Below are 23,323 nucleotides of genomic sequence, written 5' to 3' on the forward strand. Positions count from 1 at the left end.
GTGTAATGTTAATCTGTTGAGCTTGTTCTAGGTATCTTTTGGGGGGGGGGTTGCACCAGAGTGCATTTTTGAGGGCTTTAAACTGAAGTCCAAAGAGGGGTAGCTCCTCCCATAGGGCACATGAAGTCTGCTTCTGATTAGCCCGGTCTCTGAAAAGATGGGAGGACCAACCCCAATCTGGATACACTCCCTACCACTGAGAATGACCTTTTAGGTAAGTGCCAATGCATCTTTTCTTATTCTATGAATGTTCTCCCAAGTGTGAATTGCTCTGTGATGTGCACATGCAATGGAAATACATTGCTGTTTGAATTTCAAAGTGAATGTACATATACAGCACATATTAGACTCTTAATATAGAAAGGGGTTTAAGACAGGAAATTGGAATGGGTGCCTCCTGTGCCTCCTATTGCTGAAAATAATGTATAAGTGTTAACACCACGTTAAACACAATTGTGTAGACATCTTGACTTTTGTGCCTTTTTTATGCAGGGGTGGGGAAAGGAATTGTATATTTTAGACTTGTTGCATTCTCTCTTCAAACTAGAGTTAACCTAATCTTGCTACCACAAACTTCCCATCTGCATATTTGTATATTTTTCTTCTGCCAACCAGGAACAGAAAGTTGCCAAATTTTCAGTCATTAGTATCCTAGCTTTCTGGCAACTGCATGCTTGGTTCCAGTGCACAAGATACTTGCAAAATCAGCAATATGTTTCTGGAATTCTCCCTTGTTACATCTTGGATGTAGAGCTATTCATGGAATAAGCACCACCAAGTCAATTTTAAATTTTCCTTTAAAATTAAGCTCCCAATGACTAAGAAACATGCTGGTAGATATTAAAAAATCTTTTAGGTATGTGCAGGAGAGGACTTCTTTAATCACAAGTATTTTGGTTTTCTAAGTTAGCTGAAGTGGTGGCAGGAATGATTTTAAGCCCTACTCACATATTATGTGCAACCTCTGTACAGTGTACAGGCACACAGATCATCTTCCATATACATTGAATAGAACACTTCCTATCTATTGCCTGGACTTGACCAGTCTTGTTCAAGAGTATTTGCAAGCTCACTTTTTTAAACACACGCAGTCTTTCACACACAGCCTTTAAAAGGGGCTTAAACTAATTTATGGAGGACAGGTCTATCAATGACTACTCATTTTGATGGCTGTAGAATACCTTCAGGCTCAAGCAGGATTTCTTTAAATGCCAGCAACAGCAGGAGAGGGGACCTGCCTTGATCTCTTGCCTGTGGGCTTCCTAGAGTCATCTGGTGGGCCACTGTGTGAGACAAGATGCTGGACTAGATAGGCCTTGGGCCTGATCCAGCAGGCGCTGTTCTTAGGATGTATACCATATTTACGTGAATGAAAAATGGCTCTGAATTTAAGAAGACGCCCTCTAAAAATAGAGGTTAAATATACATTATACTTGTATTTACCTGAAAGGAAGAGGACTCGGGTAAATATGCCATATGTATACAGACACTTCTATGCATATAGAACAAAGGCTGACTAGGACTTGTGTCTAAACATTTAGTATAGACTGCTATCTCAGCCTTTTATAAAAGCTGCTTGCTGACTGGCAATCATGACTGAGGGAAGATAAGGGTTTGCTTATTTTTCAGTTCTAGTCCATGCTGTGTCAACTACCACTCCTCAAGGAACAGCTCACCTTAAGTGGCACAGCGGGGAAATAATTGACAAACAAGCAGAAGGTTGCCAGTTCAAATCCCCGCTGGTACTATATAGGGCAACAGCAATATAGGAAGATGCTGAAAGGCAGCAGCTCATATTGCACAGGAGATGGCAATGGTAAACCTCTCATTTTCTACCAAAGAAAACTACAGGGCTCTGAAGTCATCAGGAGTTGAAATTGAAATTAGTTTACCTTTAAGGAACAGCTTGCAGGTGGGGAGAGAGGAATGCATGGACTGTAGTGGGAGGGGATCTGGAAAAAACCTCATACAGGTGTAGAAAACTAGGTCCTCCAAATCCAAGCCAAAGTGCCATAATTGTCTTACTATGGCAGTTCTCAGTCAATGGAGGAGGATGTCCAGAAGAGGCCCACAGAGAACCAAGGAAAGAAGATTGAATGGAGGGTTGCAAGAGAGAGAGTGGTCACCCAATCCTACCTTCTGAGCAGCAACACCCAGGTGGTGCTGGATAATCTATCCTCATAGTAGGTCCAACTGTTCTTTTCTCAGGCAGTGAAGAATGGTGTCCAGGATGAGAAGTGCACCAAAGTCCTGGGCAAGATGACATTGCTCAGACTTGGGGAAGAGAAATTGTTGGAACACCTCCTACTGAATACTATTGCTAGATTAATGTCCAATCTGGAATGTCTACAAAGGAGAATTGAGCTGGTGACAGCTCTGCAAATCTTCAATAGAGCAATAGAGGGAAAAGGCTGTCATTTCCCTCTGATGGAATGGGCTGCGATTAGGAATGGTAAGTGCTTGACCTCTAGGCAAGGGATATATAAGCTTTAGCTCACCTGCCTATTATGGATGTCAAGACCTTACCATAGTTGAAGAAACATACAAAGTAAATATGCTATCAGACTTTCTAGAAGTTGAAATACATACATTTCATAATCTTAAGTACTTTCCCCACATCTAGCTTGTGCCACTATTTTTCTCTTGGATGCAAGCTGGTGTTAACTTTCAGAATGAATGATGAATAAAACCCATGCATCACTTAGTTACAATGGAACTTAACCTGTGTAACAGTTTATCACATTTTGGAAACTCTCCATACTCTTTCAAGGAGTCCTCGTCAGTGTTCCTTTCTAGACAACTGTATGGCATTCTTGTGATAAACAAACTGGAAGTAATGGCTGTCACTTGTCTCTTCTTAAAGTGTAGTGGAAAGTATGCCCTTTTGCAGAGTGGTGTTCTCTCTATCCTAATTGTTGCACTAAGAATACATAGCATGAGTGAATGCGAGCTCAACATTTCAAGTCAGAGTATTAAGGGATGGTTGACTAATTTAAAAATCCTAAGGACATCTCAGTTGTGTGTGAGTTACATTTTTCAACTTAAAAACCCTGCAGTATACAACTGACATTCAGACTAAGTTACTAATGTGTAGTTCCATTGAAATTAATGGGACAAGTTAGTCATGAGTAACTTGTTCCATTAGTTTTCAACAGGACTACAATTTAGCTAGTCTAGATATCAGCCTACATGAAATTGAGTAGTAATTTAGGATTATGCACCCTCATCATGCTAAACCATAGTTTTCCTGTTTGAATCTACTTCTGTAGGAGATCTGAACAGAACACAGTACTGAGTGTATCAATTCTCAGTTGACAATGAAAGCTGCTTGAAGGATGAACACAACTTACCAAATGTCAGTGACCCATGCCACAGCCTCTTATAACCACATGTTAATCATATTCCTTCCAAGGGCAATGTATAAGTAGAACTACAGTTTTTTGAACCAATGCATTTGTATTGGGGGGTTAAGACAGAATCAAACTTTGTGTTGAATCTAGTTTCCCAAGTATTAATAAACTGTTTAAGAATGTCCAATTCTTGTATGCAATTCCTTTGTAGAGGAGACTTAAGCAATCGGAAATGAACTCAAAGGTGCTTGATAAAACCCAATAGTACCAAACTCGTAGGATCGAAGGTTGCCACTTGTACCCTTTTCAGTAGCCCGCTGGGCAATACACTTAGGACTACTTTAGTGCATGATCCTGTAAACTTTGCTGGAATTCCACCCACACCCCACTCCAGGGATAAACTACAATATCAGACAAGTGACTCACAGTAACTATAAACAAGCAAAACTTATTCCTATTATAGAAAGACATGTATAAATATATAATATTTCAACTTTAAATAAGTTCTGCAGCTTTTAGGGGTTCATATGAGAATATTGCAGTGCTAACATGTGTTCTCTCAAAATACAGGATTTCATTAGGGCAGAGTTTAAAAGCTCAGCATAACTTTAATACCTCCCCTTGACTAGCAAAAGCAGCATTATGCAAAAGAAATATGCAATATGATTAGTCCATAATGTCTTCAGTTCGGAGAAGTCTGCTTTTCTTAGCCAACACTTTTTGTTTTTGGCACTGAGTATAACCAGCCCTCTGTATCATAGGTGCAATGTTTTAGAATACTGTCTGGACTGGAGTAAAGACAGTGAATTAAATATTTAAATACTAAGCTGCTTTCAGTGGCCTAGTATTCTGTTTTAAAGATGGTGGTGCAGTTAAGTTCTGTTTAATGTGGGCAGGCGAGGTGAATCTCTTATAGTTTGACTTATTTTCTCCTGTGTAAACTGTAGTTTCAAATGCCCCAGTATTCAAGACAGCCATTTCCATTAGTACACCTTTCTAAAGAATAGTTTTTGGATCTATATGGTCACTTTTTATTTTTTTTAAATTTTGTTTAGGCTCCAATTGGACTGCTTTTCCAGGCAGAACCAGAATACTGCCATTTTTACAACAGTGCAGAGTGTATTGACTTGGGTTGACGGGTCTTCCTTGGTCATCTCTTAATTTATTGAAAATGTCCCAATAAAGATAATGTAATTTTTGTTTTATAAGCCTAATTGACCTACTGCATTGGGCTTTTTGCTTCTTAAGGCTTTCCTTTTGTGCTTGAAGGTGACACACATCCTCTTCCAGGTTCATAATGACATCTAGTTTACGTTTGCGGCAGTTGTGAGCAGCAACTTTGTTTTTCCCCCTCCGCCGTATGTCATGAATAAGTGATTGTTGATTATCTGTCAGATAGTACTTAGATAACATGCTATTAAAGGAATCAACAGGCAAGGTCACAATATCATTTACAGAAAATGGAAATCCCTGGGCTTGTGCACGGCGTTCATCATGGCTTTGATTTCTATATATATTCCTACTTCTGGCATTATTGGATTTATCTGGCCATTGAAAATAATGCTCTGATTTAGATGGCAGTTTCTGTGTGATCTGACTGTATGTGTGATTATGAGACACATCTGCAAGCGACTCTGCACCAAGATCATAGTTACTTTGATAATCCATGTGGCAATGCTTGCAGTATCCTAGGCAACAGCCTCCAACAGCTCCTAAAACATCACAAGGGGCAGATTTGGCATCACTATCACAGGTCAAAACAAATGATGATGAATTGCTGTGATCTAGATTTAAAGAGAGCCCAGAATCAGAGTCCAGTTCTTCAAAACAAGAGGAGACTTCCCCAGGATCAAACTCTTCCTCTATGGCTAATGGAGTGAGATTAACTTCATCAAACCTATTTGCATTTAAGCCCATGAAAAAATCCTGGTCGGTCAGGTTCTTACAACAATTGTCAGATGCAAATATCCCCAGCAAGTTGGTGCTATTCATCAGTGATAAGTCAGAATGGGTCAGGCTAGGACTGAATAACAAAGTCTCTTGTATCTCCAAATTCCTCCTCTCCGCATTTGCTCCTGTTGTATAGTCAGATCCCATCATTGTAGCATCATGAAGGCTCACATCCTGGCTAATTGCCTGGGTCAAGTCTACAGTATTATGAAAGTTTGACAAGTTCACTCCTCCGTTGCTTTCAGATGCAATATTTCCCAACAATTGTTCCTAAAAGTGGGGGTGGGGGGATAAAAACATGTTTTCTATGCACTGTTGAAATTCTGAAACTGTTCCTATTAAATATTTATCAGGCTAAACAGCATCACTTCATTTTTATATTTCTGGAAAATGGTCTTAGAACACCAAGTGAGAGTGCTCTTCAAAAATTCCATCATGCCTTTTATCCCGAAAATGTTTTCTATGAGACCAGCTAACAAAGAAAACACAAAATATCAAAACGCAGCAGGAGTAACTCACGATAAAATGCAATATCCTCTTTTGTTACCTTGTTACCAGCATTTCAAACTGCAACCCATCATGACCGGTATGACCTGCTAAAAGAAGTGCAGTTTCTATTGTTTTATATAGGTTACTTATGCATAAATGCACCACACCCAGGGGAGCAAGTTCCACAGCCTACCTCCCATCACTGCGGGGCCATTCACATGACCGACAAGGGTTGGGGAAAGGCTTCCTAAGCCTTGCCTCCCCCCGCAGATGATCATTGTTGTTCTGGATCAGACGTGCTCAGTGCAGTGCGAAGCAGGGCTGATCACCCAGGTGAGCCCACAATGTGTTGTGGAGATCCCCCCAACAGGCACCTGTCAGTGCTTCAGCACTGGCTGAAAGCAGACACAGGATCAACTGAATGGGGTTACAGGAGTGTTTGCTCCCTTAACCTTGTTTAAGTGCCCAGCTTCTTAGATGGGTCTGCTGCAGAGGCGCTGCCGGGATCTGCACACCTCCTGCCGATTCCCATGGGCAGTCAAGCCCAGGCTTAGCTGTTCTAGCTTGGTCTTGGCTGCTTGTGAGCTGCTTTAGATTGTGAGCCCTTCGGGGACATGGAGCCAGCTTATTTATTTATGATTTCTCTATGTAACGCTCTTTGAAAACTTTGGTTGAAAAGCAGTATATAACTTTTGTAGTTGTGAGAACAGGTGCCAGATGGGGTAAATAGTGCAAGGCTAGATGGATGATGCAATATAAGAACAGCTTCACAACTGTATTGTTCAGCGAGGGCCATACTTCCGAAAATAATGGAAGCAGACATGACAAGATTGTGCATCTTAACATCTCACATATACACTCTGTGTTAACTATGGAACCCACCACATTATCAATAAAGTTACTCTAACAAAGTAAATGGCTGACACTTTGAGACTAACTGGGTATTGTGTTTGCTGCAAACCAGCATTTGCTTTCGTGTGCAACCACCTATTTCATCATCAAATCATAAAGTTGGAACATCTGATGAAGTGGGTCATTGCCCATGAAAGCCAATGCTTATTTGTAACAATTAAAGATAAACTGCACTTAGTCTCAAAGTACCACTTATTTATTCTACTGGATCAACAAAAGACTCACACACACACACGTGTACGTACATTACTTTATCAGTTAAGTGTTTAGCAAAAACAACACTTGTGGAACTCTCTGCCACAGAATGTGGTGACAGCCAACAACCTGGATGGCTTTAAGAGGGGTTTGGATGACTTCATGGAGGAGAGGTCTATCAATGGCTACTAGTCGGAGGGCTGTGGGCCATCTCCAGCCTCAAAGGCAGGATGCCTCTGAGTACCAGCTGCAGGGGAGTAATGGCAGGTGAGAGGGCACGCCCTCAACTCCTGTCTGGCTTCCAGTGGCATCTGGTGGGCCACTGTGCGAAACAAGATGCTGGACTAGATGGGCCTTGGGCCTGATTGAGCATGGCTGTTCTTATGTTTCTTATGTAACAAAGCAGACTCCACCTTGGGTACAAGCTTCCTCCACACAGACAACTTGATATTGTACATCCAGAACTAGGCAGTGTTGTCAGTTTATTGGTAGAAAGTTTTGATAGCATAATTGCCTCTTAGTCTGCAAATGGAGTCCAGAGCATGCGCTGCCAGATTCAGCATACATCTTTCAGTTGCAGTCATTTCATTGCCACTACCCCAATCTCCTTCAGCAACTCAGGAAAACAAGAAATATCTCCCCAAAAGCAGCTGGAACTGGGATACTATTTTATCAACAGCCGCAGCAAGCTTCCTGTGCTAGGTGCTGACCAATTGAACATAATAATTTAACACTTAAATACCCGAGAGACCATATGCTCCCAAGGGTTTCTGCCAGCTTGACGAGGTCATTGGAGGGGGCTCTGCTACACATGCTGACAATGAGCGGGGGTGGTGGTGGTGTCAGCTGTCATGCGCGTGGGACAGGGCCTTCTCAGTTATTGCCCCCAGACTTTGGAATGCTCTCCCTGTGGGCACCAGTCTCAGTTTTTAGAAAGCATGAGAAATCTTGGCTTTTTGCCCAGGCTTTTATGAGTGTTGTTTTTGTTTCTGCTCTGTATTTTATGGTCCTTTGTGTATGTTTTTAAAACTTCCAATTAGATTTCTATTTTTATATTCCAAATTAATATTTTTGTTGTGTAACTGTTTTAGAGTCTTAAATTGTCTTAAATGTTTTGTAAACTGGAACACAGGCAGCTGCCTTATAGCAAGTCAGACCATTGCTCTATCTAGCTCAATGTTGTCTTCACAGACTGGCAGTGGCTTCTCCAAGGTTGCAGGCAGGAATCTCTCTCAGGCATGGGGCATAGCATGGTGGGGGAAAGGATCTTTCAATGGTAATATCACACAAGTATTAAAAAGAGAACACCCGGACTACTTGAGAGATTTGTTATTCACACTTAAAAAATGGAAGGTTGAACTGGATCTATTTAAAGGATCCTCCTCAGTTAAGCAGCTAAGGAAAACAATTTATGGAGAGATTCTAGAAGTGGGTTTCTTGAAACCTGATTTAGAACGTAAACGCTACAAACACTGCACTTCACAGTACTTGTTGCAACCTGATCACCCTATTGCTCTCTTTAAGGAGAAAAAAGTCCCTTTCCATTTATGGGAAACAAGGTGGCGCTTATACCATCAAGTACTACCACTTAATGCGGCTAAGCCATGGCTCCCAGAGGACCAGCAAGAGTGCCCTAAAATCACCTGCAAACAGAAAGCTAGTGAGTTAGGTAAAACATTCAGGGAAACCCACTCACATTTCTTAAACGAGTGTGTGGTAGCCAAAAGAGTGTGGCAGGGAGTAAGCAAGCTGTAAGACTGGCCTGATTTGGAAAAACAGACTTGGGAAGAACTAACCTCGGGTTTGAGCGATAGAACCTCCTTTCGAGGTCCCAGAAAGAAACCTTCAAGGAAACGGGACAGAACGGGTGCCCTCATACTAGGGAACTGGAACGTTCCCCTTCTCGTAATCAGGTTAGTAAACCTGTATGTCATTTATGCAATGCTCCTGCATAGGAATAGGGAGGGAAGACGCGACCAAGAGGTTCACGCAGATGAGACAGTAAATATCTTCTGGAAAGGTTTGTATGGTTATGTGCAAAAAGACAAGAGTATCTCTTCTAAACAGCAATGGGACAAATTGTGGAAATGGACGTTGGACGTAACACCCCCCCCGATTACCTAATGTGCCTTGAAACCCCCCACCCCCGAGTTACAGTACTACCTGCATATACTTCATAACCTTGTGGGTTTCCAAATCCTTGTGTGTAAATCTTTGTAGATCTATCATGTACAAACAACCACTTTGTATATAATTGTGCTTTGGCAACGTACTGTATGCTTTGGTAGTTTGTTGGTTCAATAAAAATATCTTGTCCTATTAAAAAAAATAAAAATCTTGTCCTATCTTGGAGAAGCCAGGGAGGGAACTTGAAACTTTCTGCTCTTCCCAGAGTGGCTCCATCCCCTGAGGGGAATATCTCGCAGTGCTCCCACTTCTAGTCTCCCTTTCATATGCAACCAGGGCAGACCCTGCTAGCTAAGGGGACAAGTCATGCTTGCTACCACAACACCAGCTCTCTGCTTTGAGTCTGTTTTAATGAAAGGTGATATAAATTTTTAATTATAAATAAATCAAACAGAGGTCCACTCTCCAAGATAATTCTGATGACTGAAAGGATCTGTATGTCTTCAAAGAGATCCACACACTTGTAGAAACTCTGAGGCTACCGCAATCCATATCCTAGCAAGACAATGGACTAACCTTACTTGAATCAGACAATGGACTAACCCACTTACTTGAATCAGCCGGTCTCAATACCAAGTCATGGTATTGATCATTACGTCTGCCTCACATCCTCCTTTATGATCAAACAATGAAAAATAACCATTTTCCTTATTACCAATGCAAGGCTTAAACAACAATGCATCCAAATGTGCAAGATCTGTGTGTCCAACTTTCTCTCTCTCCAAACCATGTGGAAGAGATGTACCAAGGGACAACAGCCAGTGTTGCCTCCTTGGGTGGAGGCTGCAAAATATAGCTCTACCCTGAAGTGCACTCCCCTTGACTAATCTGGAAAGCATATGAACAGGATGCTGCAGGTTAGGCAAAAGGGACCACCCCTGACAGCTGCTCTCCAAGAGCTGGGCAAGATAAGTTGACTAACATCAGAGAGACTAACTTAGGTGCCCAAATACTCTCACCCAATCCTCCAAGAATCTCTGCAGACATGGCTCTGGGTGTCGGAATACAGGATTTTCCAATTGTATGCAGGGAGAGTATCCAAAATAGCAATCCGTGCCTGGAAAGTCTGCTTCTGTGCACAAATCAACCTTGCAGTAGTTGAGCATGTGCTTTGAACAACTAGGTTAATGGCTGGACAGAGCTTTTCGTTCTGGAGTGCAAAAATAGTTTTGCTCAAGGTGCTTAATTCCACCTCAAGAGTTACAGCTAGTTCACCACACACAACTCAACCCTGTATGTGGATTGTACCTTCAGCCAGTGTCATGTATGCAGAAATTTGTCGTAACAGCTAGAATGGCAGCGTGGAAGTAAAGACTGTAAAGGATTCTTCAGACGTACAGGTCCAGCTTCCTGGAAGCAGGAAAAGAGGAGCTTTAAGGCTGGTAGACGAAGAGTTGAACTGTAGGGCTCCTGAAGAGATCCAAGCTTGGATCAGACCATTAAATCAATTAGTTATGAATTAGTAAAACTATTAACTCTGAGGGGCAATTTACAAGCACAAAGCCATACAAGCCAGCATAGCATAGTGGTTAGACTAGGACCAGGAAGACCTGAGTTTGAATCCCCATTCAGCCATGAAACTCACTGGGTGACTCTGGGCCAGTCATGGATCTCTCAGCCTAACCTACCTCACTGGGTTGTTGTGAGGGTAAACATAACCATGTACACTACTCCGAGCTCTTCGGAGAAAAAGCGGGCTATAAATGTCATAAATAAGTAAATAAAAATAAATACAAGCTTACATGTTTATTTTTCACACTTACTTGCAGTGCATTTTCAGTCAGTGATGACAGTAGAGGGAAATAACCTTCCAAGGGAATAGAATCAGTTGTGCTTCTGTGGTTCTGACAAAAAAGAAAAGATGGGGAAAGAGCAGACCTTGAAACAGGCATGTCATTGGAGATAATGGCATATCCTGCACAGAACAGAATTGTAAGGGAGAGAGGGCCAAAACAATACAGGAACACCTCTTCATCACTTCAGGCCACCTTAGCCACCGAGGATGAATAAGCCGTCTAATATATGCTCAGCAGGTATATCACTGAGTGCCAGAACTATCTGCAGAAATCAAAGTACACCCTATTCATTCCAAGCTAATGATTGCTGGTGGCACCTCCACCTTGAAGTTCTGTTGAGGGCCCATTCTAGCCTCTTGTCAGCTTCATACAAAGGGCAAATACAGACAATTAAGAGACAAGGAGAGCATGGCTAATTAATATTGTCTGGAGACATAAAGTTCTAAATAAAGTAGTTTATTTCGGAAATCCATCAGGGAGATATAGAAGACCTACATGCCTGGTTGTTAGCTACATACAGGGAGAGGAAGAGGAAGTCGGTCTCTCAGGTGAGAGAATGAAACCTGACACTATCCACCTAACAAAGGGAGGGTAGAGTAAAGAAATGGTAGTCAGAGAGAGGATTATTAAATATGTATGACATTCTCTGCTTCTGGAAATGAAATGATATATTTCTAAGGCAAATGGGCAGACAGTATCAAAATGAGGACAAGTGGGCTTCCCTTCAGAAATTCAAGCATGTTGTTGATCAAAAGTCTCAGCCAGAATTCTTTTTACAATAAATACAAGTCCTATTGAGATGCTATGTTGTACGAGTGTACAGATGCCTGTACACTCCAAGGACACCTGTACATACTTTTGCATGAATGACTGCACTGTGTCAATTAAGAAGTGATCCTGGGTATAGGCCCCCGCAAATGCATAGTACAAACAGGAAGTATATTGCTGTAGCTGTGTTCAACTTGACTTGTGAATAACTGTTCTTGTGTACAGATCTGTACCTGTGTGCACTGTACACTCGTACAAGTGTTGAATATAACATATGAATGGGACTAAAGCCTTTTAAGAAAAAATTTCTGAATTTGTAAACAACACAACTATTAACTATGTGAACATTCAAAAGTTTCAAAGAAACAAAAAGTTGACCTTCCAGTTTAAAACTGGAAGCGGTATAGCAAGGAGTTGAATGATAAACCCTATTCTTTCTGCTCATGAGTATTGTACACATTATACTATATTTTCTGGTAGAAAGGCCGCGGCACATACATTTTAAAAAGTTACTTTAAGGCGCCTGTTTTACACCAATGTGGTGTTTATGCCAGAATTAAGGGGCGAGGGGTTTGAATACTCCCCCTCCTTTCAATTTCCCATGGAATGCCATTTTGTCTCCTTGCTCTCTCCCCCCGCCTCACCCGGAAGGTGTTTGCTTGGGTGGGGGTGGCCAGGTAGCCAGGTTGGGCCAGCGGCAAGATCATGGTCATATTTAGCGGTCAGTGCAGGAGGCACCTTTAAGTGGAAATTAGAAGGTGCTTCCCTCCCTTGATTGCCGGCCCTGAAAGCTCTTCCCAGCAGCAGCAGCAGCAGTGGATCGGTTCTGCTACTCACCTGTAGCCACTCTTCCAAGCAGTGTGTGCCCCAGCTGAGTAGGAGAGCTGATCCTCTGCTGCTGCTGGGAAGAGCTTTCAGGACTGGCAATCAAGGGAGCGAAGCACCTTCTAATTTCCACTTAAAGGTGCCTCCCGCTGCCCCTGTGGTGCCCGCACTGGTTGCTAAATACAGCTATGGCCTCGCCATGGGCCCAACATGGTCATCCCTGCCCGAGCAATCCCCTTCGGGGAGAGAGAGCAAGGGGCCGAAATGCCCTACATGGAGCACAAACAGCTATCCATGGGCAATGAAAAGGCGTGTATGTACTCGGTGCTTTAGCTGTGGTCTTTACGCCGATGTGGCATTTCCGATTTGATTTTTTAAAAATTCCAGCCGTTTTCCAATGATGCGGCTTTTACACCAATCAGCCGATGCGACCTTTCTATCAGAAAATACGGTACTTCTTTTCCATGAACTCTTTGGCACAACCTCGCAGTCCTCATGTTCTACTGTAACTGAGCCCAAGTAGATGCAACTGAAACAAACACATTTTGTTCCCATTCCTCTGTTGCTTCTCCTGTGTTGAATTATAGATTGTGAGCCTCTCAGGGCTGGAACCTGCTCTCATAATTTGCAAAGTACCATGCACACAAATGGCACAACAACAACAACAACTCAGACTGTGTGAATCAATGAGAGAAGACTATCTGAATCCGTTTTCAAAACCATTAAACCTAACATATCTTTCTTCCTTATTCTCACCAAAGGGCTAGAAGCTGTAGTCTCCCTTTCTTTCCAGTCAATGTGGTCACTTTCTTCACTCTCTTCATCTTCCAAGTGTGCTCCTTCTTCTGGTAAGTGATGGTTCCCCAAACATTCCTGGCTTGCTTTGAAGTCTACGTCCTGTAAATATCAGATGAAACCATGTAAATAGCTGAACTATTAACTGAACCAGTTATTTTTAGCAGTGTTATTCTAATGGGTCATCAATTAGCATGTTTATTTGAATAGGTTATTCTTCTATGTATATTGCAGCAATTATAACTAAAGTAATAGTTCATCAGCCACCTAATGGAGCAGCAGGGAAGTAACCTGCCTAAAGAGCAGGAGGCTGCTGGTTTGAATCCCCGCTGGTGTGTTTCCCAGAATTTGAGAAGCTCCTATATCGGGCAGCAATATAGGAAGGTGCTAAAAGGCATCATCTCATACTGCACGGGAAATGGCAATGGTAAACCACTCATGTATTCTACCAAGAAAACCACACTGCTCTGTGGTTGCAAGGAGTCATCACTGACTCAATGGCACAACCTAAAAAAAAGGTTCATCAGGTGTAGCCTCACAATCTTTACCCTTTGATCTGCTACGAAAAAGATATGTCCAATATTTAACAAGTTATTCTGCACATGTGCACCACACATTTGAAACAGACATTTTTTGGTTACACTGTGAAATTCCTAACAACATACCAGAGAGCAACTTTTAAATCCATTCAAAGTGACTTTTAAACTACCAAGACAGTACAATGGAAAATTAAATGTGCTTAAACTTGATTATAAGTGCCTTAACTTGAAACATGTATATAATCAGATTTGATTAAACAATTTCATGTTTGAGCACTTATATTCAATCACAGTAGGTCTGCATTAAGGAACATGGGACAATATCTGGACTAGATATTGCCCCATGAAAAGCACTACAGTCTCATGATTTCAAGTTGGTTCAAAGAAAAACCTATCATTTGGTATACTATATTACACTATGCAAGTTTAATATCCTCCAGTCTCAATCTTCAGGGTGTTGGTAAGTACATGAGACTAAGGCTGTAATCCCATGTACCTTACCTTGGAGTAAACCCCATTCAATGCAGTGAACATGTTTCTGAGTAAACATACATCAGGTTGCACTGTAAGTCTAACTCGGAATTTGTAAAATGTTACTCAGAACTGGAAAAATATTGCATACTGGACAAAACCTTCAAGACTAAGCCATACTGGAACTCCAGTTTAGCACCATATTCTGTCTCATTGGTTTAAAAAAGAAGTCACCACAATTTTATTTTATTTTTACTCATTTTAGTTTTTAAACCCCGTATATACATCAGACTAACAGCTTTGTCCTATGCATATGATTCAAAAGTTAATCCAACTTAGTTCAATGGGACTTTCTCCCAAGCAAGGGTGGACCACTACAGTCCTATGAATGTAACTTGGAAGAAAATACAATATAATTCAGTGGTAGTTATTTCTAAACAATCATGTATAGGATCAGTCTGATAATGTAAAATTCTCTAATTCCATAGACTCCATGTGCTTGACATTATACACTATGAAAACAATTCCCCATCCCAAAGAGTCACAATCTAAGATAAAGCCACTCATTCCCAACCAATGCAGTAGCAATGAGAATTATTGCTCTTACAATCATACCACTCCAGCAGTCTACTTGAATATACTATGCAAAACTAATTTCAAAACTGCAGGTAGACTATCCATGTCACCTGCCCTGATGCCAAGCTAATGAAATCTCAGGCTATGAAACAGGATATAAATTATGAAGCACCGAATCTCCAGGACAGTTCTCCAGGAGAGGTGGGAGCAAGCATGAGTTGTCCCCTTTGCTAAGCAGGGCCCACCCTGGTTTGCATTTGAATGGGAGGCTACATGTGTAAACACCTTACCTGGACAAGGTGATTGAGAGGGTGTAGCCCCTGCTAACTGGGCAAAGAGGCACCTTTTTTAATGTGGTATTCTCTTTATTTAGCAGGGGGAGAGTAACTGGCCCTATCTATCCATCCCCAGCACAGTACCTCCAGTGACTGTTGCCAGTGTCTATCTTCAGTTTCTTTTTATATTATTATTTCTTGTTTACACAGTCAGACAGGTGTTATTGACTGGTTTGTTTTATCCAGACATCGAGTCCTTCTCAAGGACCTGGGATGGCTGAATTTTATTGTCAGTTGTTATAGATATCGTCGCAGAATATAGGCTGTTCCCAGTAAAGCTGCTTTTTGTAATTGGCTGATGGTGATTTCTGTGGCCCCTATGGTGTTGTTGTTGTTGTTGTTTATTCAATTTCTATATCGCCCTTCCAAAAATGGCTCAGGGCAGTTTACACAGAGAAATAATAAATAAATAAGATGGATCCCTGTCCCCAAAGGGCTCACAATCTATTGTATGGTGTCTGTCAGCACTCCATCCTATCCACTATGCTTTTTAAAATATCTACATGAAACCACTGGGTGAGATCACCAGGGGATTTGGTGCAGAGTGTTATCAATATGCCGACGATACCCATTCTCCATGACATCATCATCAGGAAATGGCATAGCTCCCCTAAATGCCTGCCTTCAGGCAGTAATGGGATGGATGAGGGATAATAAATTGAAGCTGAATCCAAACAAGACAGAGGTACTAATGTTGAGGAGTCATAATGCTGAGGAGTCATAATTTGAGGGATGTGATAGAACTTCCTGTTCTGGGTTGCACTCCCCATAAAGGAACAGGTATGTAGCTTGGGAGTGCTTCTGGACCTAGGCCTCACCTTGGTCTCTCAGGTGGAGGCTATTGACAGGAGCACTTTCTATCAACTTCGGTTGATAGGACAGCTACGTCTGTTCCTTGAATTTAATGATCTCAGAACTGTGATGAACTCACTAGTAACTTCTTGGTTTGACCACTGCAATGCGCTGTACATGGGGCTGCCTTTGAATGTTGTTCGGAAACTTCAATTAGTTCAAAATGCAGCAACCACACTGCTTTCTGGTTTTCTCAGAGAGACCATATTATGCCTGTTTTAAAATAGCGGCTCTGGCTGCCAATATGTTTCCGGGCAAAATACAAAGTGCTGGTAATTACCTTTAAAGCCCTAAACAGCTTAGGACCGGGTTACCTGGGAGAGGACCTTCAGTATGATCCCCACTGCATTTTACAGTCATCAGGAGAGGTCTGTCTCTGGCTGCCGCCAGCTCGCCCGGTGGTGATTCAGGATTGGGCCTTCTCTGTAGCTTTCCCTGGGCTCTGGAATGTGTTCCCTATGGATATTAGAGCCTTAAGAGTTTTAGCAGCCCTTAAAACTTATCTTTTTACTACTAAGGATATTTATATACCACTTTTAATTGGGATAGTTGATAGGAAGCTATATGACAGGAGAAAGAAAATAATGTTAAAGAAGAAACATGTATCTGCTCAGATGGACTGAGTGTAATAGAACATTATCTTATGCTGTATATCTTTTAATGATTCTGATTTAAATTTCCAAGAGAAGCTCAGCATTAACTAGAATGCAAAATTAGTCATCCCTTGCTCTAATGCACAAATCCCTTTAGGTTAGGGTGGAGAAACTTGTTCTGCAACTATATACAGAAGTAACTGATTTGGAATCATAGCCAAGAAAATAGTTGTTCAAAATATTATTACAATGTGGGGGCAGGAGAGTTGTATTTAAAAACCGGAACAATAGACAATCTATGTGGCAATGAACTCTTTGCGGGATAGCTACCTACATCTGCACACATTTATTTGAGTATTAATTGTTTTATCTCTTATTCTTCTTAAATATTCTGTAAACCACCTTGTAAACTATAATTAAAAGGCAGAATAAAGCATTTAAATAAAAGTACCTATTTAAAATAAAATTTGCTCCATTCTTTGCATGCTTAAGGTCAACATGTATGCCTGACACGCCTTTCCAGTAGCTCCATTTAATTACACAGAAGCACTGATCTGACAGTCTTCAAGATATTTTATTGTCTTTAATCAGGAGGTTATTAAAAGCTAGAACCAACTCACATTAAAGTCAACAGGGCAACTCCCCCAGGTTTCAGTGAAAGCTACACCAAATGCTCAAGGTAGATTGCCTGTTGGACCACAATGTGCACCTTTTAAGAGAAAAAGGAGAGCCCTACATTGGCAGATGCCACCAATTCTTTGCCCTCCCAACTGTTCTGTCGCAGGAAAGGAAGCATGTGTGAGTATGAGCCACCAATTTGAGAAGAAACTCCTGCTGTTTCCCAAGAGTGTATAATATTGGCATCTACATCATTTTTGTGGTAGAAATAGTGAGATGTTCGCAGACAAAAGATAATCCTTATTCTAAAGCATCCTATTCACAGAAAAAGATATCCTTTATTTCAGAATTTCACTTCTTGCAAATTCCACCAAAATATGCTATGGTGTCCTGACTGACACATAGAGCAAGGATGCACAGGTGCAGCAACAGAGCAGCCTAACAATTGCCCAACTAACTGTGCACTGGTGCACTGGTAATCTCCAGCACTCCCCTAGCCCAGAAAGCCCTCTGTACCATCTGAAAATATGTCCCCAATGCCTGCGCAACCTTTGGGATAATTTTTCGGGTTGCACAGAGGGCTTCCTGGGGAAGGGAGGGCATCAGCAAGAGGCATTTCTCCACTGCACTGGTGCAGATAGTTGAGAAGTTCTGTCAGGCTGCTCTCACGGCATTCATGCATCTTTGCTCTAGGTCAGCCACTTTATTTGGAAGTTCTCATCTAGCATGACTACACAGCTATCACAACCAAAGGTAGCTATTTTATGCACTTACTTGGGACAAAGGTAATGAATTCATTGAGACCTGCTTCTGAATAAGCACATCTGAGAATGAGTTGTAAGAGGAAGATTTGGGCCAATATTGACTCCAAAATGATGGAGTGGGAAGAAAATGGGCAGATGAGTGACAAGATCCAATGGTTTTTCCTCAGAGCCGCTGCATATAAAAAACAACAAACATATTCCAGACAACTGGTGGACCAAAGCCTGACCTCCCTTCCTATTCCCATACTTTAGAGCTTAGAGAGAATCCTGTTTAATGCCCAAAGCCACTGTATAATGAAGACAATCTGACCTAGTGAGATCATCTTGGGATCTTTCAGTGCTGGGACTCAGCATGAAATCATGTGGCAACAGAAGGAGAGCTCATCTGAGCACGTGCAGATCAACTGCATGGTCAACTGGCCTCCACACGTGTGTGTGTGGGGGGGAGTGTTGGTTAAGGGAGAAGGGTCACAAGATCACAGGATGCAATTTCTGAGCGAGCTTGAACCCTGACCTTCACAGAAGTTAAGCATGGTCCTGCAGCATACAGCCAGGGGCATAACTATAAGAGGGCAAGGGGAGACAGTTGTCTGGGGGCCCTCCGCCTTGGGAGGGCCCTCCAGAGGCAAGTCACATGACTGACTCCCCCAGCTGCGCCCCTGCCCGGGCTTCCTTCAGTTGTATTCCTCCTCCAAAACTGATGTGGGTGTTAAGACCTGGAGCTACCAGAACAGCATGTCTTTCTCTAGTACCATTAAATGACTTGCATCGTCCACATTTTAAAAAATAGTTTAGGATGATGTTTTATTGTGGCACAATATATATATAAATCGAATATATAAATTTTACTATGCTTTTTGTTACCACTATTCAGCCTCATTTAAGATTTCTTTACTTCATGAACTGAGCTTCAGTGGGGGTGGGTGGGCCCATTTTAAAATCTTATCTCTCGGCCCACTCCAACCTTGCTACGCCCCTGCATACAGCAGCACACCTAGCTCTTAGGAAGCCTCTCCCCATTTTGTGTACTATAAAGATATATAAGCAACTACCTTATACAGAGCCAGACTATTGATCCACCTCATCCAGGCAACACTTCTCTGCCAGGCGTAAGCCTTTCCCCTAGCATGATCCTCCAATATCTTTGAGATTTCTGCAATTGAAGAACCTCCTGTGTGCAAGGAAGGTGTTCCAACTCCTGTGATATCTTTCACTTCTCAGTCCAGTGCTGGAAAAGCCAGGAGTTGTCAGGTTCTCTACCTGCCATGTTGTCTGTTTAACCTCAGCCTTGTGAGGATAACCACCCCACTCTCTACTACTACACTATGAAGGGGAGCTGGTCTTGTGGAAACAAGAATGACTTGTCCCCTTAGTTAAGTAGGGTTCACCCTGGTTGCATATGAATGGGAGACTAGAAGTGTGAGCACTATAAGATATTCCCTTTAGGGTATGGAGTTCCCTTCCTGGCATCTCCGAGACAGGGCTGAGAGAGATTCCTGCCTGCAACCTTGGAGAAGCCGCTGCCAGTCTGTAGACAATACTGAACTAGATGGACCAATGGTCTGACTCAGTATATGGCAGCTTCCTATGAAGATTTATATCATACCTGCTTGCATGTCCCTGCTTCTCCATTCAAATAGGAACATGTTGGCAGGTATGCAGGGATGTAGCTAGGGGAGAGGGAGACCGTGTTCTCCCCTCTCCCTGGTGGCCTCTTGGACTGAGGGAGAGAATAAAGAAAATAGGGAGGGGTGGAACTGGCTGGGGGACCTCCGGAGCTGGGGGGCCCAGGTTCTTTGAACCCATCTGCGCAATTATAGCTACACCCCTGCAGGTATGTCATAGATACCACTTTTCGGCAAAAGTTCTCAAACCCAGAAAAAGAATAAAGACGGTGCCCTGTCCCAGCAGGGCTCACAGGCTCAAAGAAACAGAACGTAGAGTAGCCAAGAAAGACACCAGCAGGAAGGAAGGAAGCCCTGGAAAGATGGGAAGTCCCGTCACTCCATAACCGAAGGAGAGAAGCGCTGCACACCTTACCTCCTCTTCACCGGGGCATCGGCTGCTGCTTTCTTCAGAGCCGGCGCTGGTGGGAGCGGCTGCGCCCGTGGCTCGCCCTTCGCCGCTCCGCCGCTGCGCCCTGCCAGGAAAGCGGGCTCCGGAGTCGGGCGCCTCCTCCTGGCTGCTGCCCCCGCCCCCTGAGCGGGGCTGCTCCGGCGTCTCGGCGCCCTCGTGGACCAGCCAAACTGCTACTCGCGCGGCAGGGAAGCGGGGCGCCCCCAGCTCCCGCAGCCAGAGGAGCTTTCCCTTGTCGCTGGCTTGGGAGAGCGGCGAAAGCTCCGGGCCCAGCCGGAGTCCCACGAGGCTGAGCAGGAGGATCAAATGCAACCAGTCCTCCTCGGAGCAGCAGCGGCGACGGGGCTTCTTCCTCTCCCTCCTCCTGGGTGTTCTCATGCCTGCAGCTTCGGCCGCGCGGAAGGTCTCCCGCCGGACTCGACAGAGCTCCTCCCCCGCGCCCTGGTTGCTCCGTCTCGGTCGGCTGCCCGGCAAATGCCCACGCACGAGCTACCGGCGAGCAGGCACTCTCCTGTCCTCGCGGTGTCTTCTTGCTCTCTGCCCACACCCTGTGGCTGCCGTGCCGGGCCTTTGGCTAGGGCGGAGGAGCAGCCGGGAGGCGGGCTGGGGCTGGCAGCTCCCGAACTCGTGCTTTGTCGCCTCTCCACCATCCCGACTGGATCTTCCGGTAGAAGGATAATAAGGCTATGAGGGGGAGGAAGAGAGGTCCGAGCACTGACACGAGAGGAACTCTGCTGGGTGCGACTCACAACAGCCAGCCAGGTGTCTCTTTGCTGCGAAACCCACAAGCTAGCAGAGGCTGTAGGCAACAGCCCCTGTTTGTTCCCCAGCAGCTGATCTCCAGAGGTAGACTGCCTCTGAGCATGGAGGCTCTATTTGGCTGTCATGACTAATAGCTGCTCCTTCATGAGTGTGTGCAGCCCTCAGGGGCGTAGCTAGGGGAGAGGGTTCACCCCTCTCCCGGGAGATAATGAAGAAATTAGGGAGGGGGGGTGGAGCGGGGATGGGTGGGTTCTCTCAACCCATCTGCTCAGTTATAGCTACGCCCCTGACCCCCTTTAAAACTTTCTCACTGGTACCAGTGAAAGCCTTTGCACATCCTTGGCAATAACAGCGAGCATAGGGATTGGATTCTGGACTGTGGCAAAGGAAAGGGTTAAAAAACCCAAACACCTTCACCTGCTTCCAGGTCTTGATTAGAGGGGTGATCCAAAACCTGCTATTCTGTACTGTATTATAAATAACTAGCGGACCCTGCACAGAGCATCCGTGCGCTATTTGGGGCCGGCGGTTACCTCTTCCCCCCCTTCTGCCCCAGCCTCTGCTTCCGGGCCCAGCCACTTCTCCTCCCCACTGCCATTTCTGCCCCCCTCCCACTTTCTCCCCCCCTCCTGGGCCTTGCCTCCGCGGCCAGGCCGGGCCCACCACCTCTGGCCTTCATGGCCGGGCCGCCATCGTGGCAACCAATCCTCCTGGGTGCGCCTCAGCCAATCAGGCGCCTTTGCCACCCAGCCAATCAGCTGGGCTCTGGGACGCACATTCCAAGGCACACCCAGGAGAATTAATATAACTAGTGGGCCCGGGCACAGAGCATCTGTGCCTCTACTGCGGCCGTGCCCACTGCCGCCTGCGCTGTGGCTGGGCCCGCCGCCTTATCTCCGCGGCCGGGCCCGTGAGTGCCGCCGCCTTACCTCCGCGGCCGGGCCCGTGAGTGCCGCCGCCGGGTCCGAGAGTGCCGCTGCCACCGCAGGGCCTGAGAGTGCCGCCGCCGCCAGGCCAGAGAGTGCCGCCGCCGGGCCAGAGAGTGCTGCTGCGGCCGGGCCCGGCCAGGCCCGCCGCCTCACCTCCGCGGCCGGGCCCGCCTGGCTCCCCGGCAATGGCCGCCACCGCCGTTCTCCTGGGTGTGCTGCCAGCCAATCAGGCGCCCCCTGCAGCCCAGCCAATCAGCTGGGCTGCCGGGACGCATTTCTCCTGGACACACCCAGGAGAATTAGATAGATAGATAGATAGATAGATAGATAGATAGATAGATAGATAAGCACAGGCCTGCAAAGCACTGCCTAAAGTACCGTATAGCTTCACCTCAAGGTTTAGGCAGTGAATTCCATCAATTAATTCCCCACACTGCATGCAAAAGTACTTTCTGTTGTCTATCCTGCCCAATGATATATAATTGTATGACCCTGAGTTTTAGTAATTCCCTTTTATGAGTTGTATGGATTGCTTCTGAAGAGATGGCAGTTGAGTGGGGAGGATCTGGAAAGTGGGTCTTTAGGAGACACTTGGAGAAAGCATGCGAAGGTGTTTCCCAGGCAGGGTGCGCAGCTATAATTGAGTGGATGGGTTCAAAGAACCCGGGGCCCCTGCTCTTGAGGGCTCCCCAGCTCCACCCCTCCCTATTTCCTTCATTATCTCCTTCTCTCCAAGGGGCCGCTGGGAGGAGAGGTGAACACGGCCCCCTCTCCCCTAGCTATGCCCCTGTTAATCCCAGGAATATAAGAACACAGGAAGCTGCCTTATGCCAAGGCAGCCTGTTGGGTATTGCCTAGTTGGGTATTGCTACCCTTCAGGGTTTCAGGCAGAAGCCTTTCCCAACCCTGTCTGGAGATGGCTGGTTGAAATCTAGATGATTGAACCTGGGGCCTTCTGCATGCACACCAGATGCTTTACCACTGAGCTACAGCCCCATCCCTTAAGCAGAATATCTTACAGCAGGCAGCACTCGCATGTGGTTACCCATCCAAATGCAAACCTAGGCAAACTCTGCTTAGCAAAGGGGACAATTCCTGCTTGCTACTGCAAAACTGATTTAATCTCAGAGGGAGAAGAATGTTTCCGCAGTTCTCAAACTGTAGTCTGTGGACTGCCAATGTTCCCCAAGCTCCATCTAGGTGGCCTACAGGAAAAGTTGCAGCATAGTTGAGAATATGCCCTGCATTTGATTTTTTGGTCCGGCAAGACCCCAACAATTTTCAAGTGGTCTACTAGTAATAATAAATAATAATTAATAGAGAATCTCTGTTGTGGGTGTAAGGGGCATGAAGTAGACTAACCCAGGGATTCTCAACATTGGGTCTCCAGATGTTATTGGACTTCCACTCCCATAATTCCCCACCCCAGTGGCCTTTGGTTGGGGATTATGGGAGCTGAAGTCCAATAACATCTGGGGACCCAATGTTGAGAATCCCTGCTCTAACCTGTCCAGTAGGATTTGAACATCATGGCTTCATTA

At 44.4% G+C, this 23,323-nt stretch overlaps 1 protein-coding gene across 5 annotated transcripts; it reads right to left on the reverse strand.

The window, feature by feature from the left end:
- Positions 1–3,778: 3,778 nt before the first annotated feature.
- On the reverse strand, positions 3,779–21,983 carry NFE2L3 (NFE2 like bZIP transcription factor 3). Of its 5 annotated transcripts, none has more exons than XM_053263843.1 (5): positions 21,783–21,983; positions 20,056–20,775; positions 13,229–13,369; positions 10,847–10,927; positions 3,779–5,570 (listed from the first exon to the last, which is right to left on the reverse strand). In XM_053263843.1, exons 2-5 carry the CDS (start codon positions 20,467–20,469, stop codon positions 4,347–4,349), a joined length of 1,860 nt encoding a protein of 619 aa, XP_053119818.1. In that variant the 5' UTR covers positions 20,470–20,775; positions 21,783–21,983; the 3' UTR covers positions 3,779–4,346. The 5 variants fall into 5 exon arrangements, with proteins under 5 accessions (XP_053119818.1, XP_053119816.1, XP_053119819.1 ...); XM_053263841.1 differs by having other exon boundaries at positions 10,826–10,927; XM_053263844.1 differs by lacking the exon at positions 21,783–21,983 and adding an exon at positions 18,026–18,187 and having other exon boundaries at positions 10,826–10,927; positions 20,056–20,192.
- Between the last annotated feature and the right edge of the window lie 1,340 nt (positions 21,984–23,323).

The sequence above is a fragment of the Hemicordylus capensis genome, chromosome 6, assembly GCF_027244095.1.
Source record: "Hemicordylus capensis ecotype Gifberg chromosome 6, rHemCap1.1.pri, whole genome shotgun sequence".
NCBI classification, from domain to species: domain Eukaryota; kingdom Metazoa; phylum Chordata; class Lepidosauria; order Squamata; family Cordylidae; genus Hemicordylus; species Hemicordylus capensis.

What these genes read in the sequence shown, in the direction of transcription:
- NFE2L3 (XM_053263841.1), bottom strand. Translation starts at nt 20,469, where the DNA reads ATGAGAACACCCAGGAGGAGGGAGAGGAAGAAGCCCCGTCGCCGCTGC. An exon ending in GATGCCCCGGTGAAGAGGAG is followed by an intron (nt 13,370 to 20,055) that starts GTAAGGTGTGCA and finishes TGATATTTACAG; the next exon opens with GACGTAGACTTCAAAGCAAG. An exon ending in CTACAGCTTCTAGCCCTTTG is followed by an intron (nt 10,928 to 13,228) that starts GTGAGAATAAGG and finishes CTTTTTTGTCAG; the next exon opens with AACCACAGAAGCACAACTGA.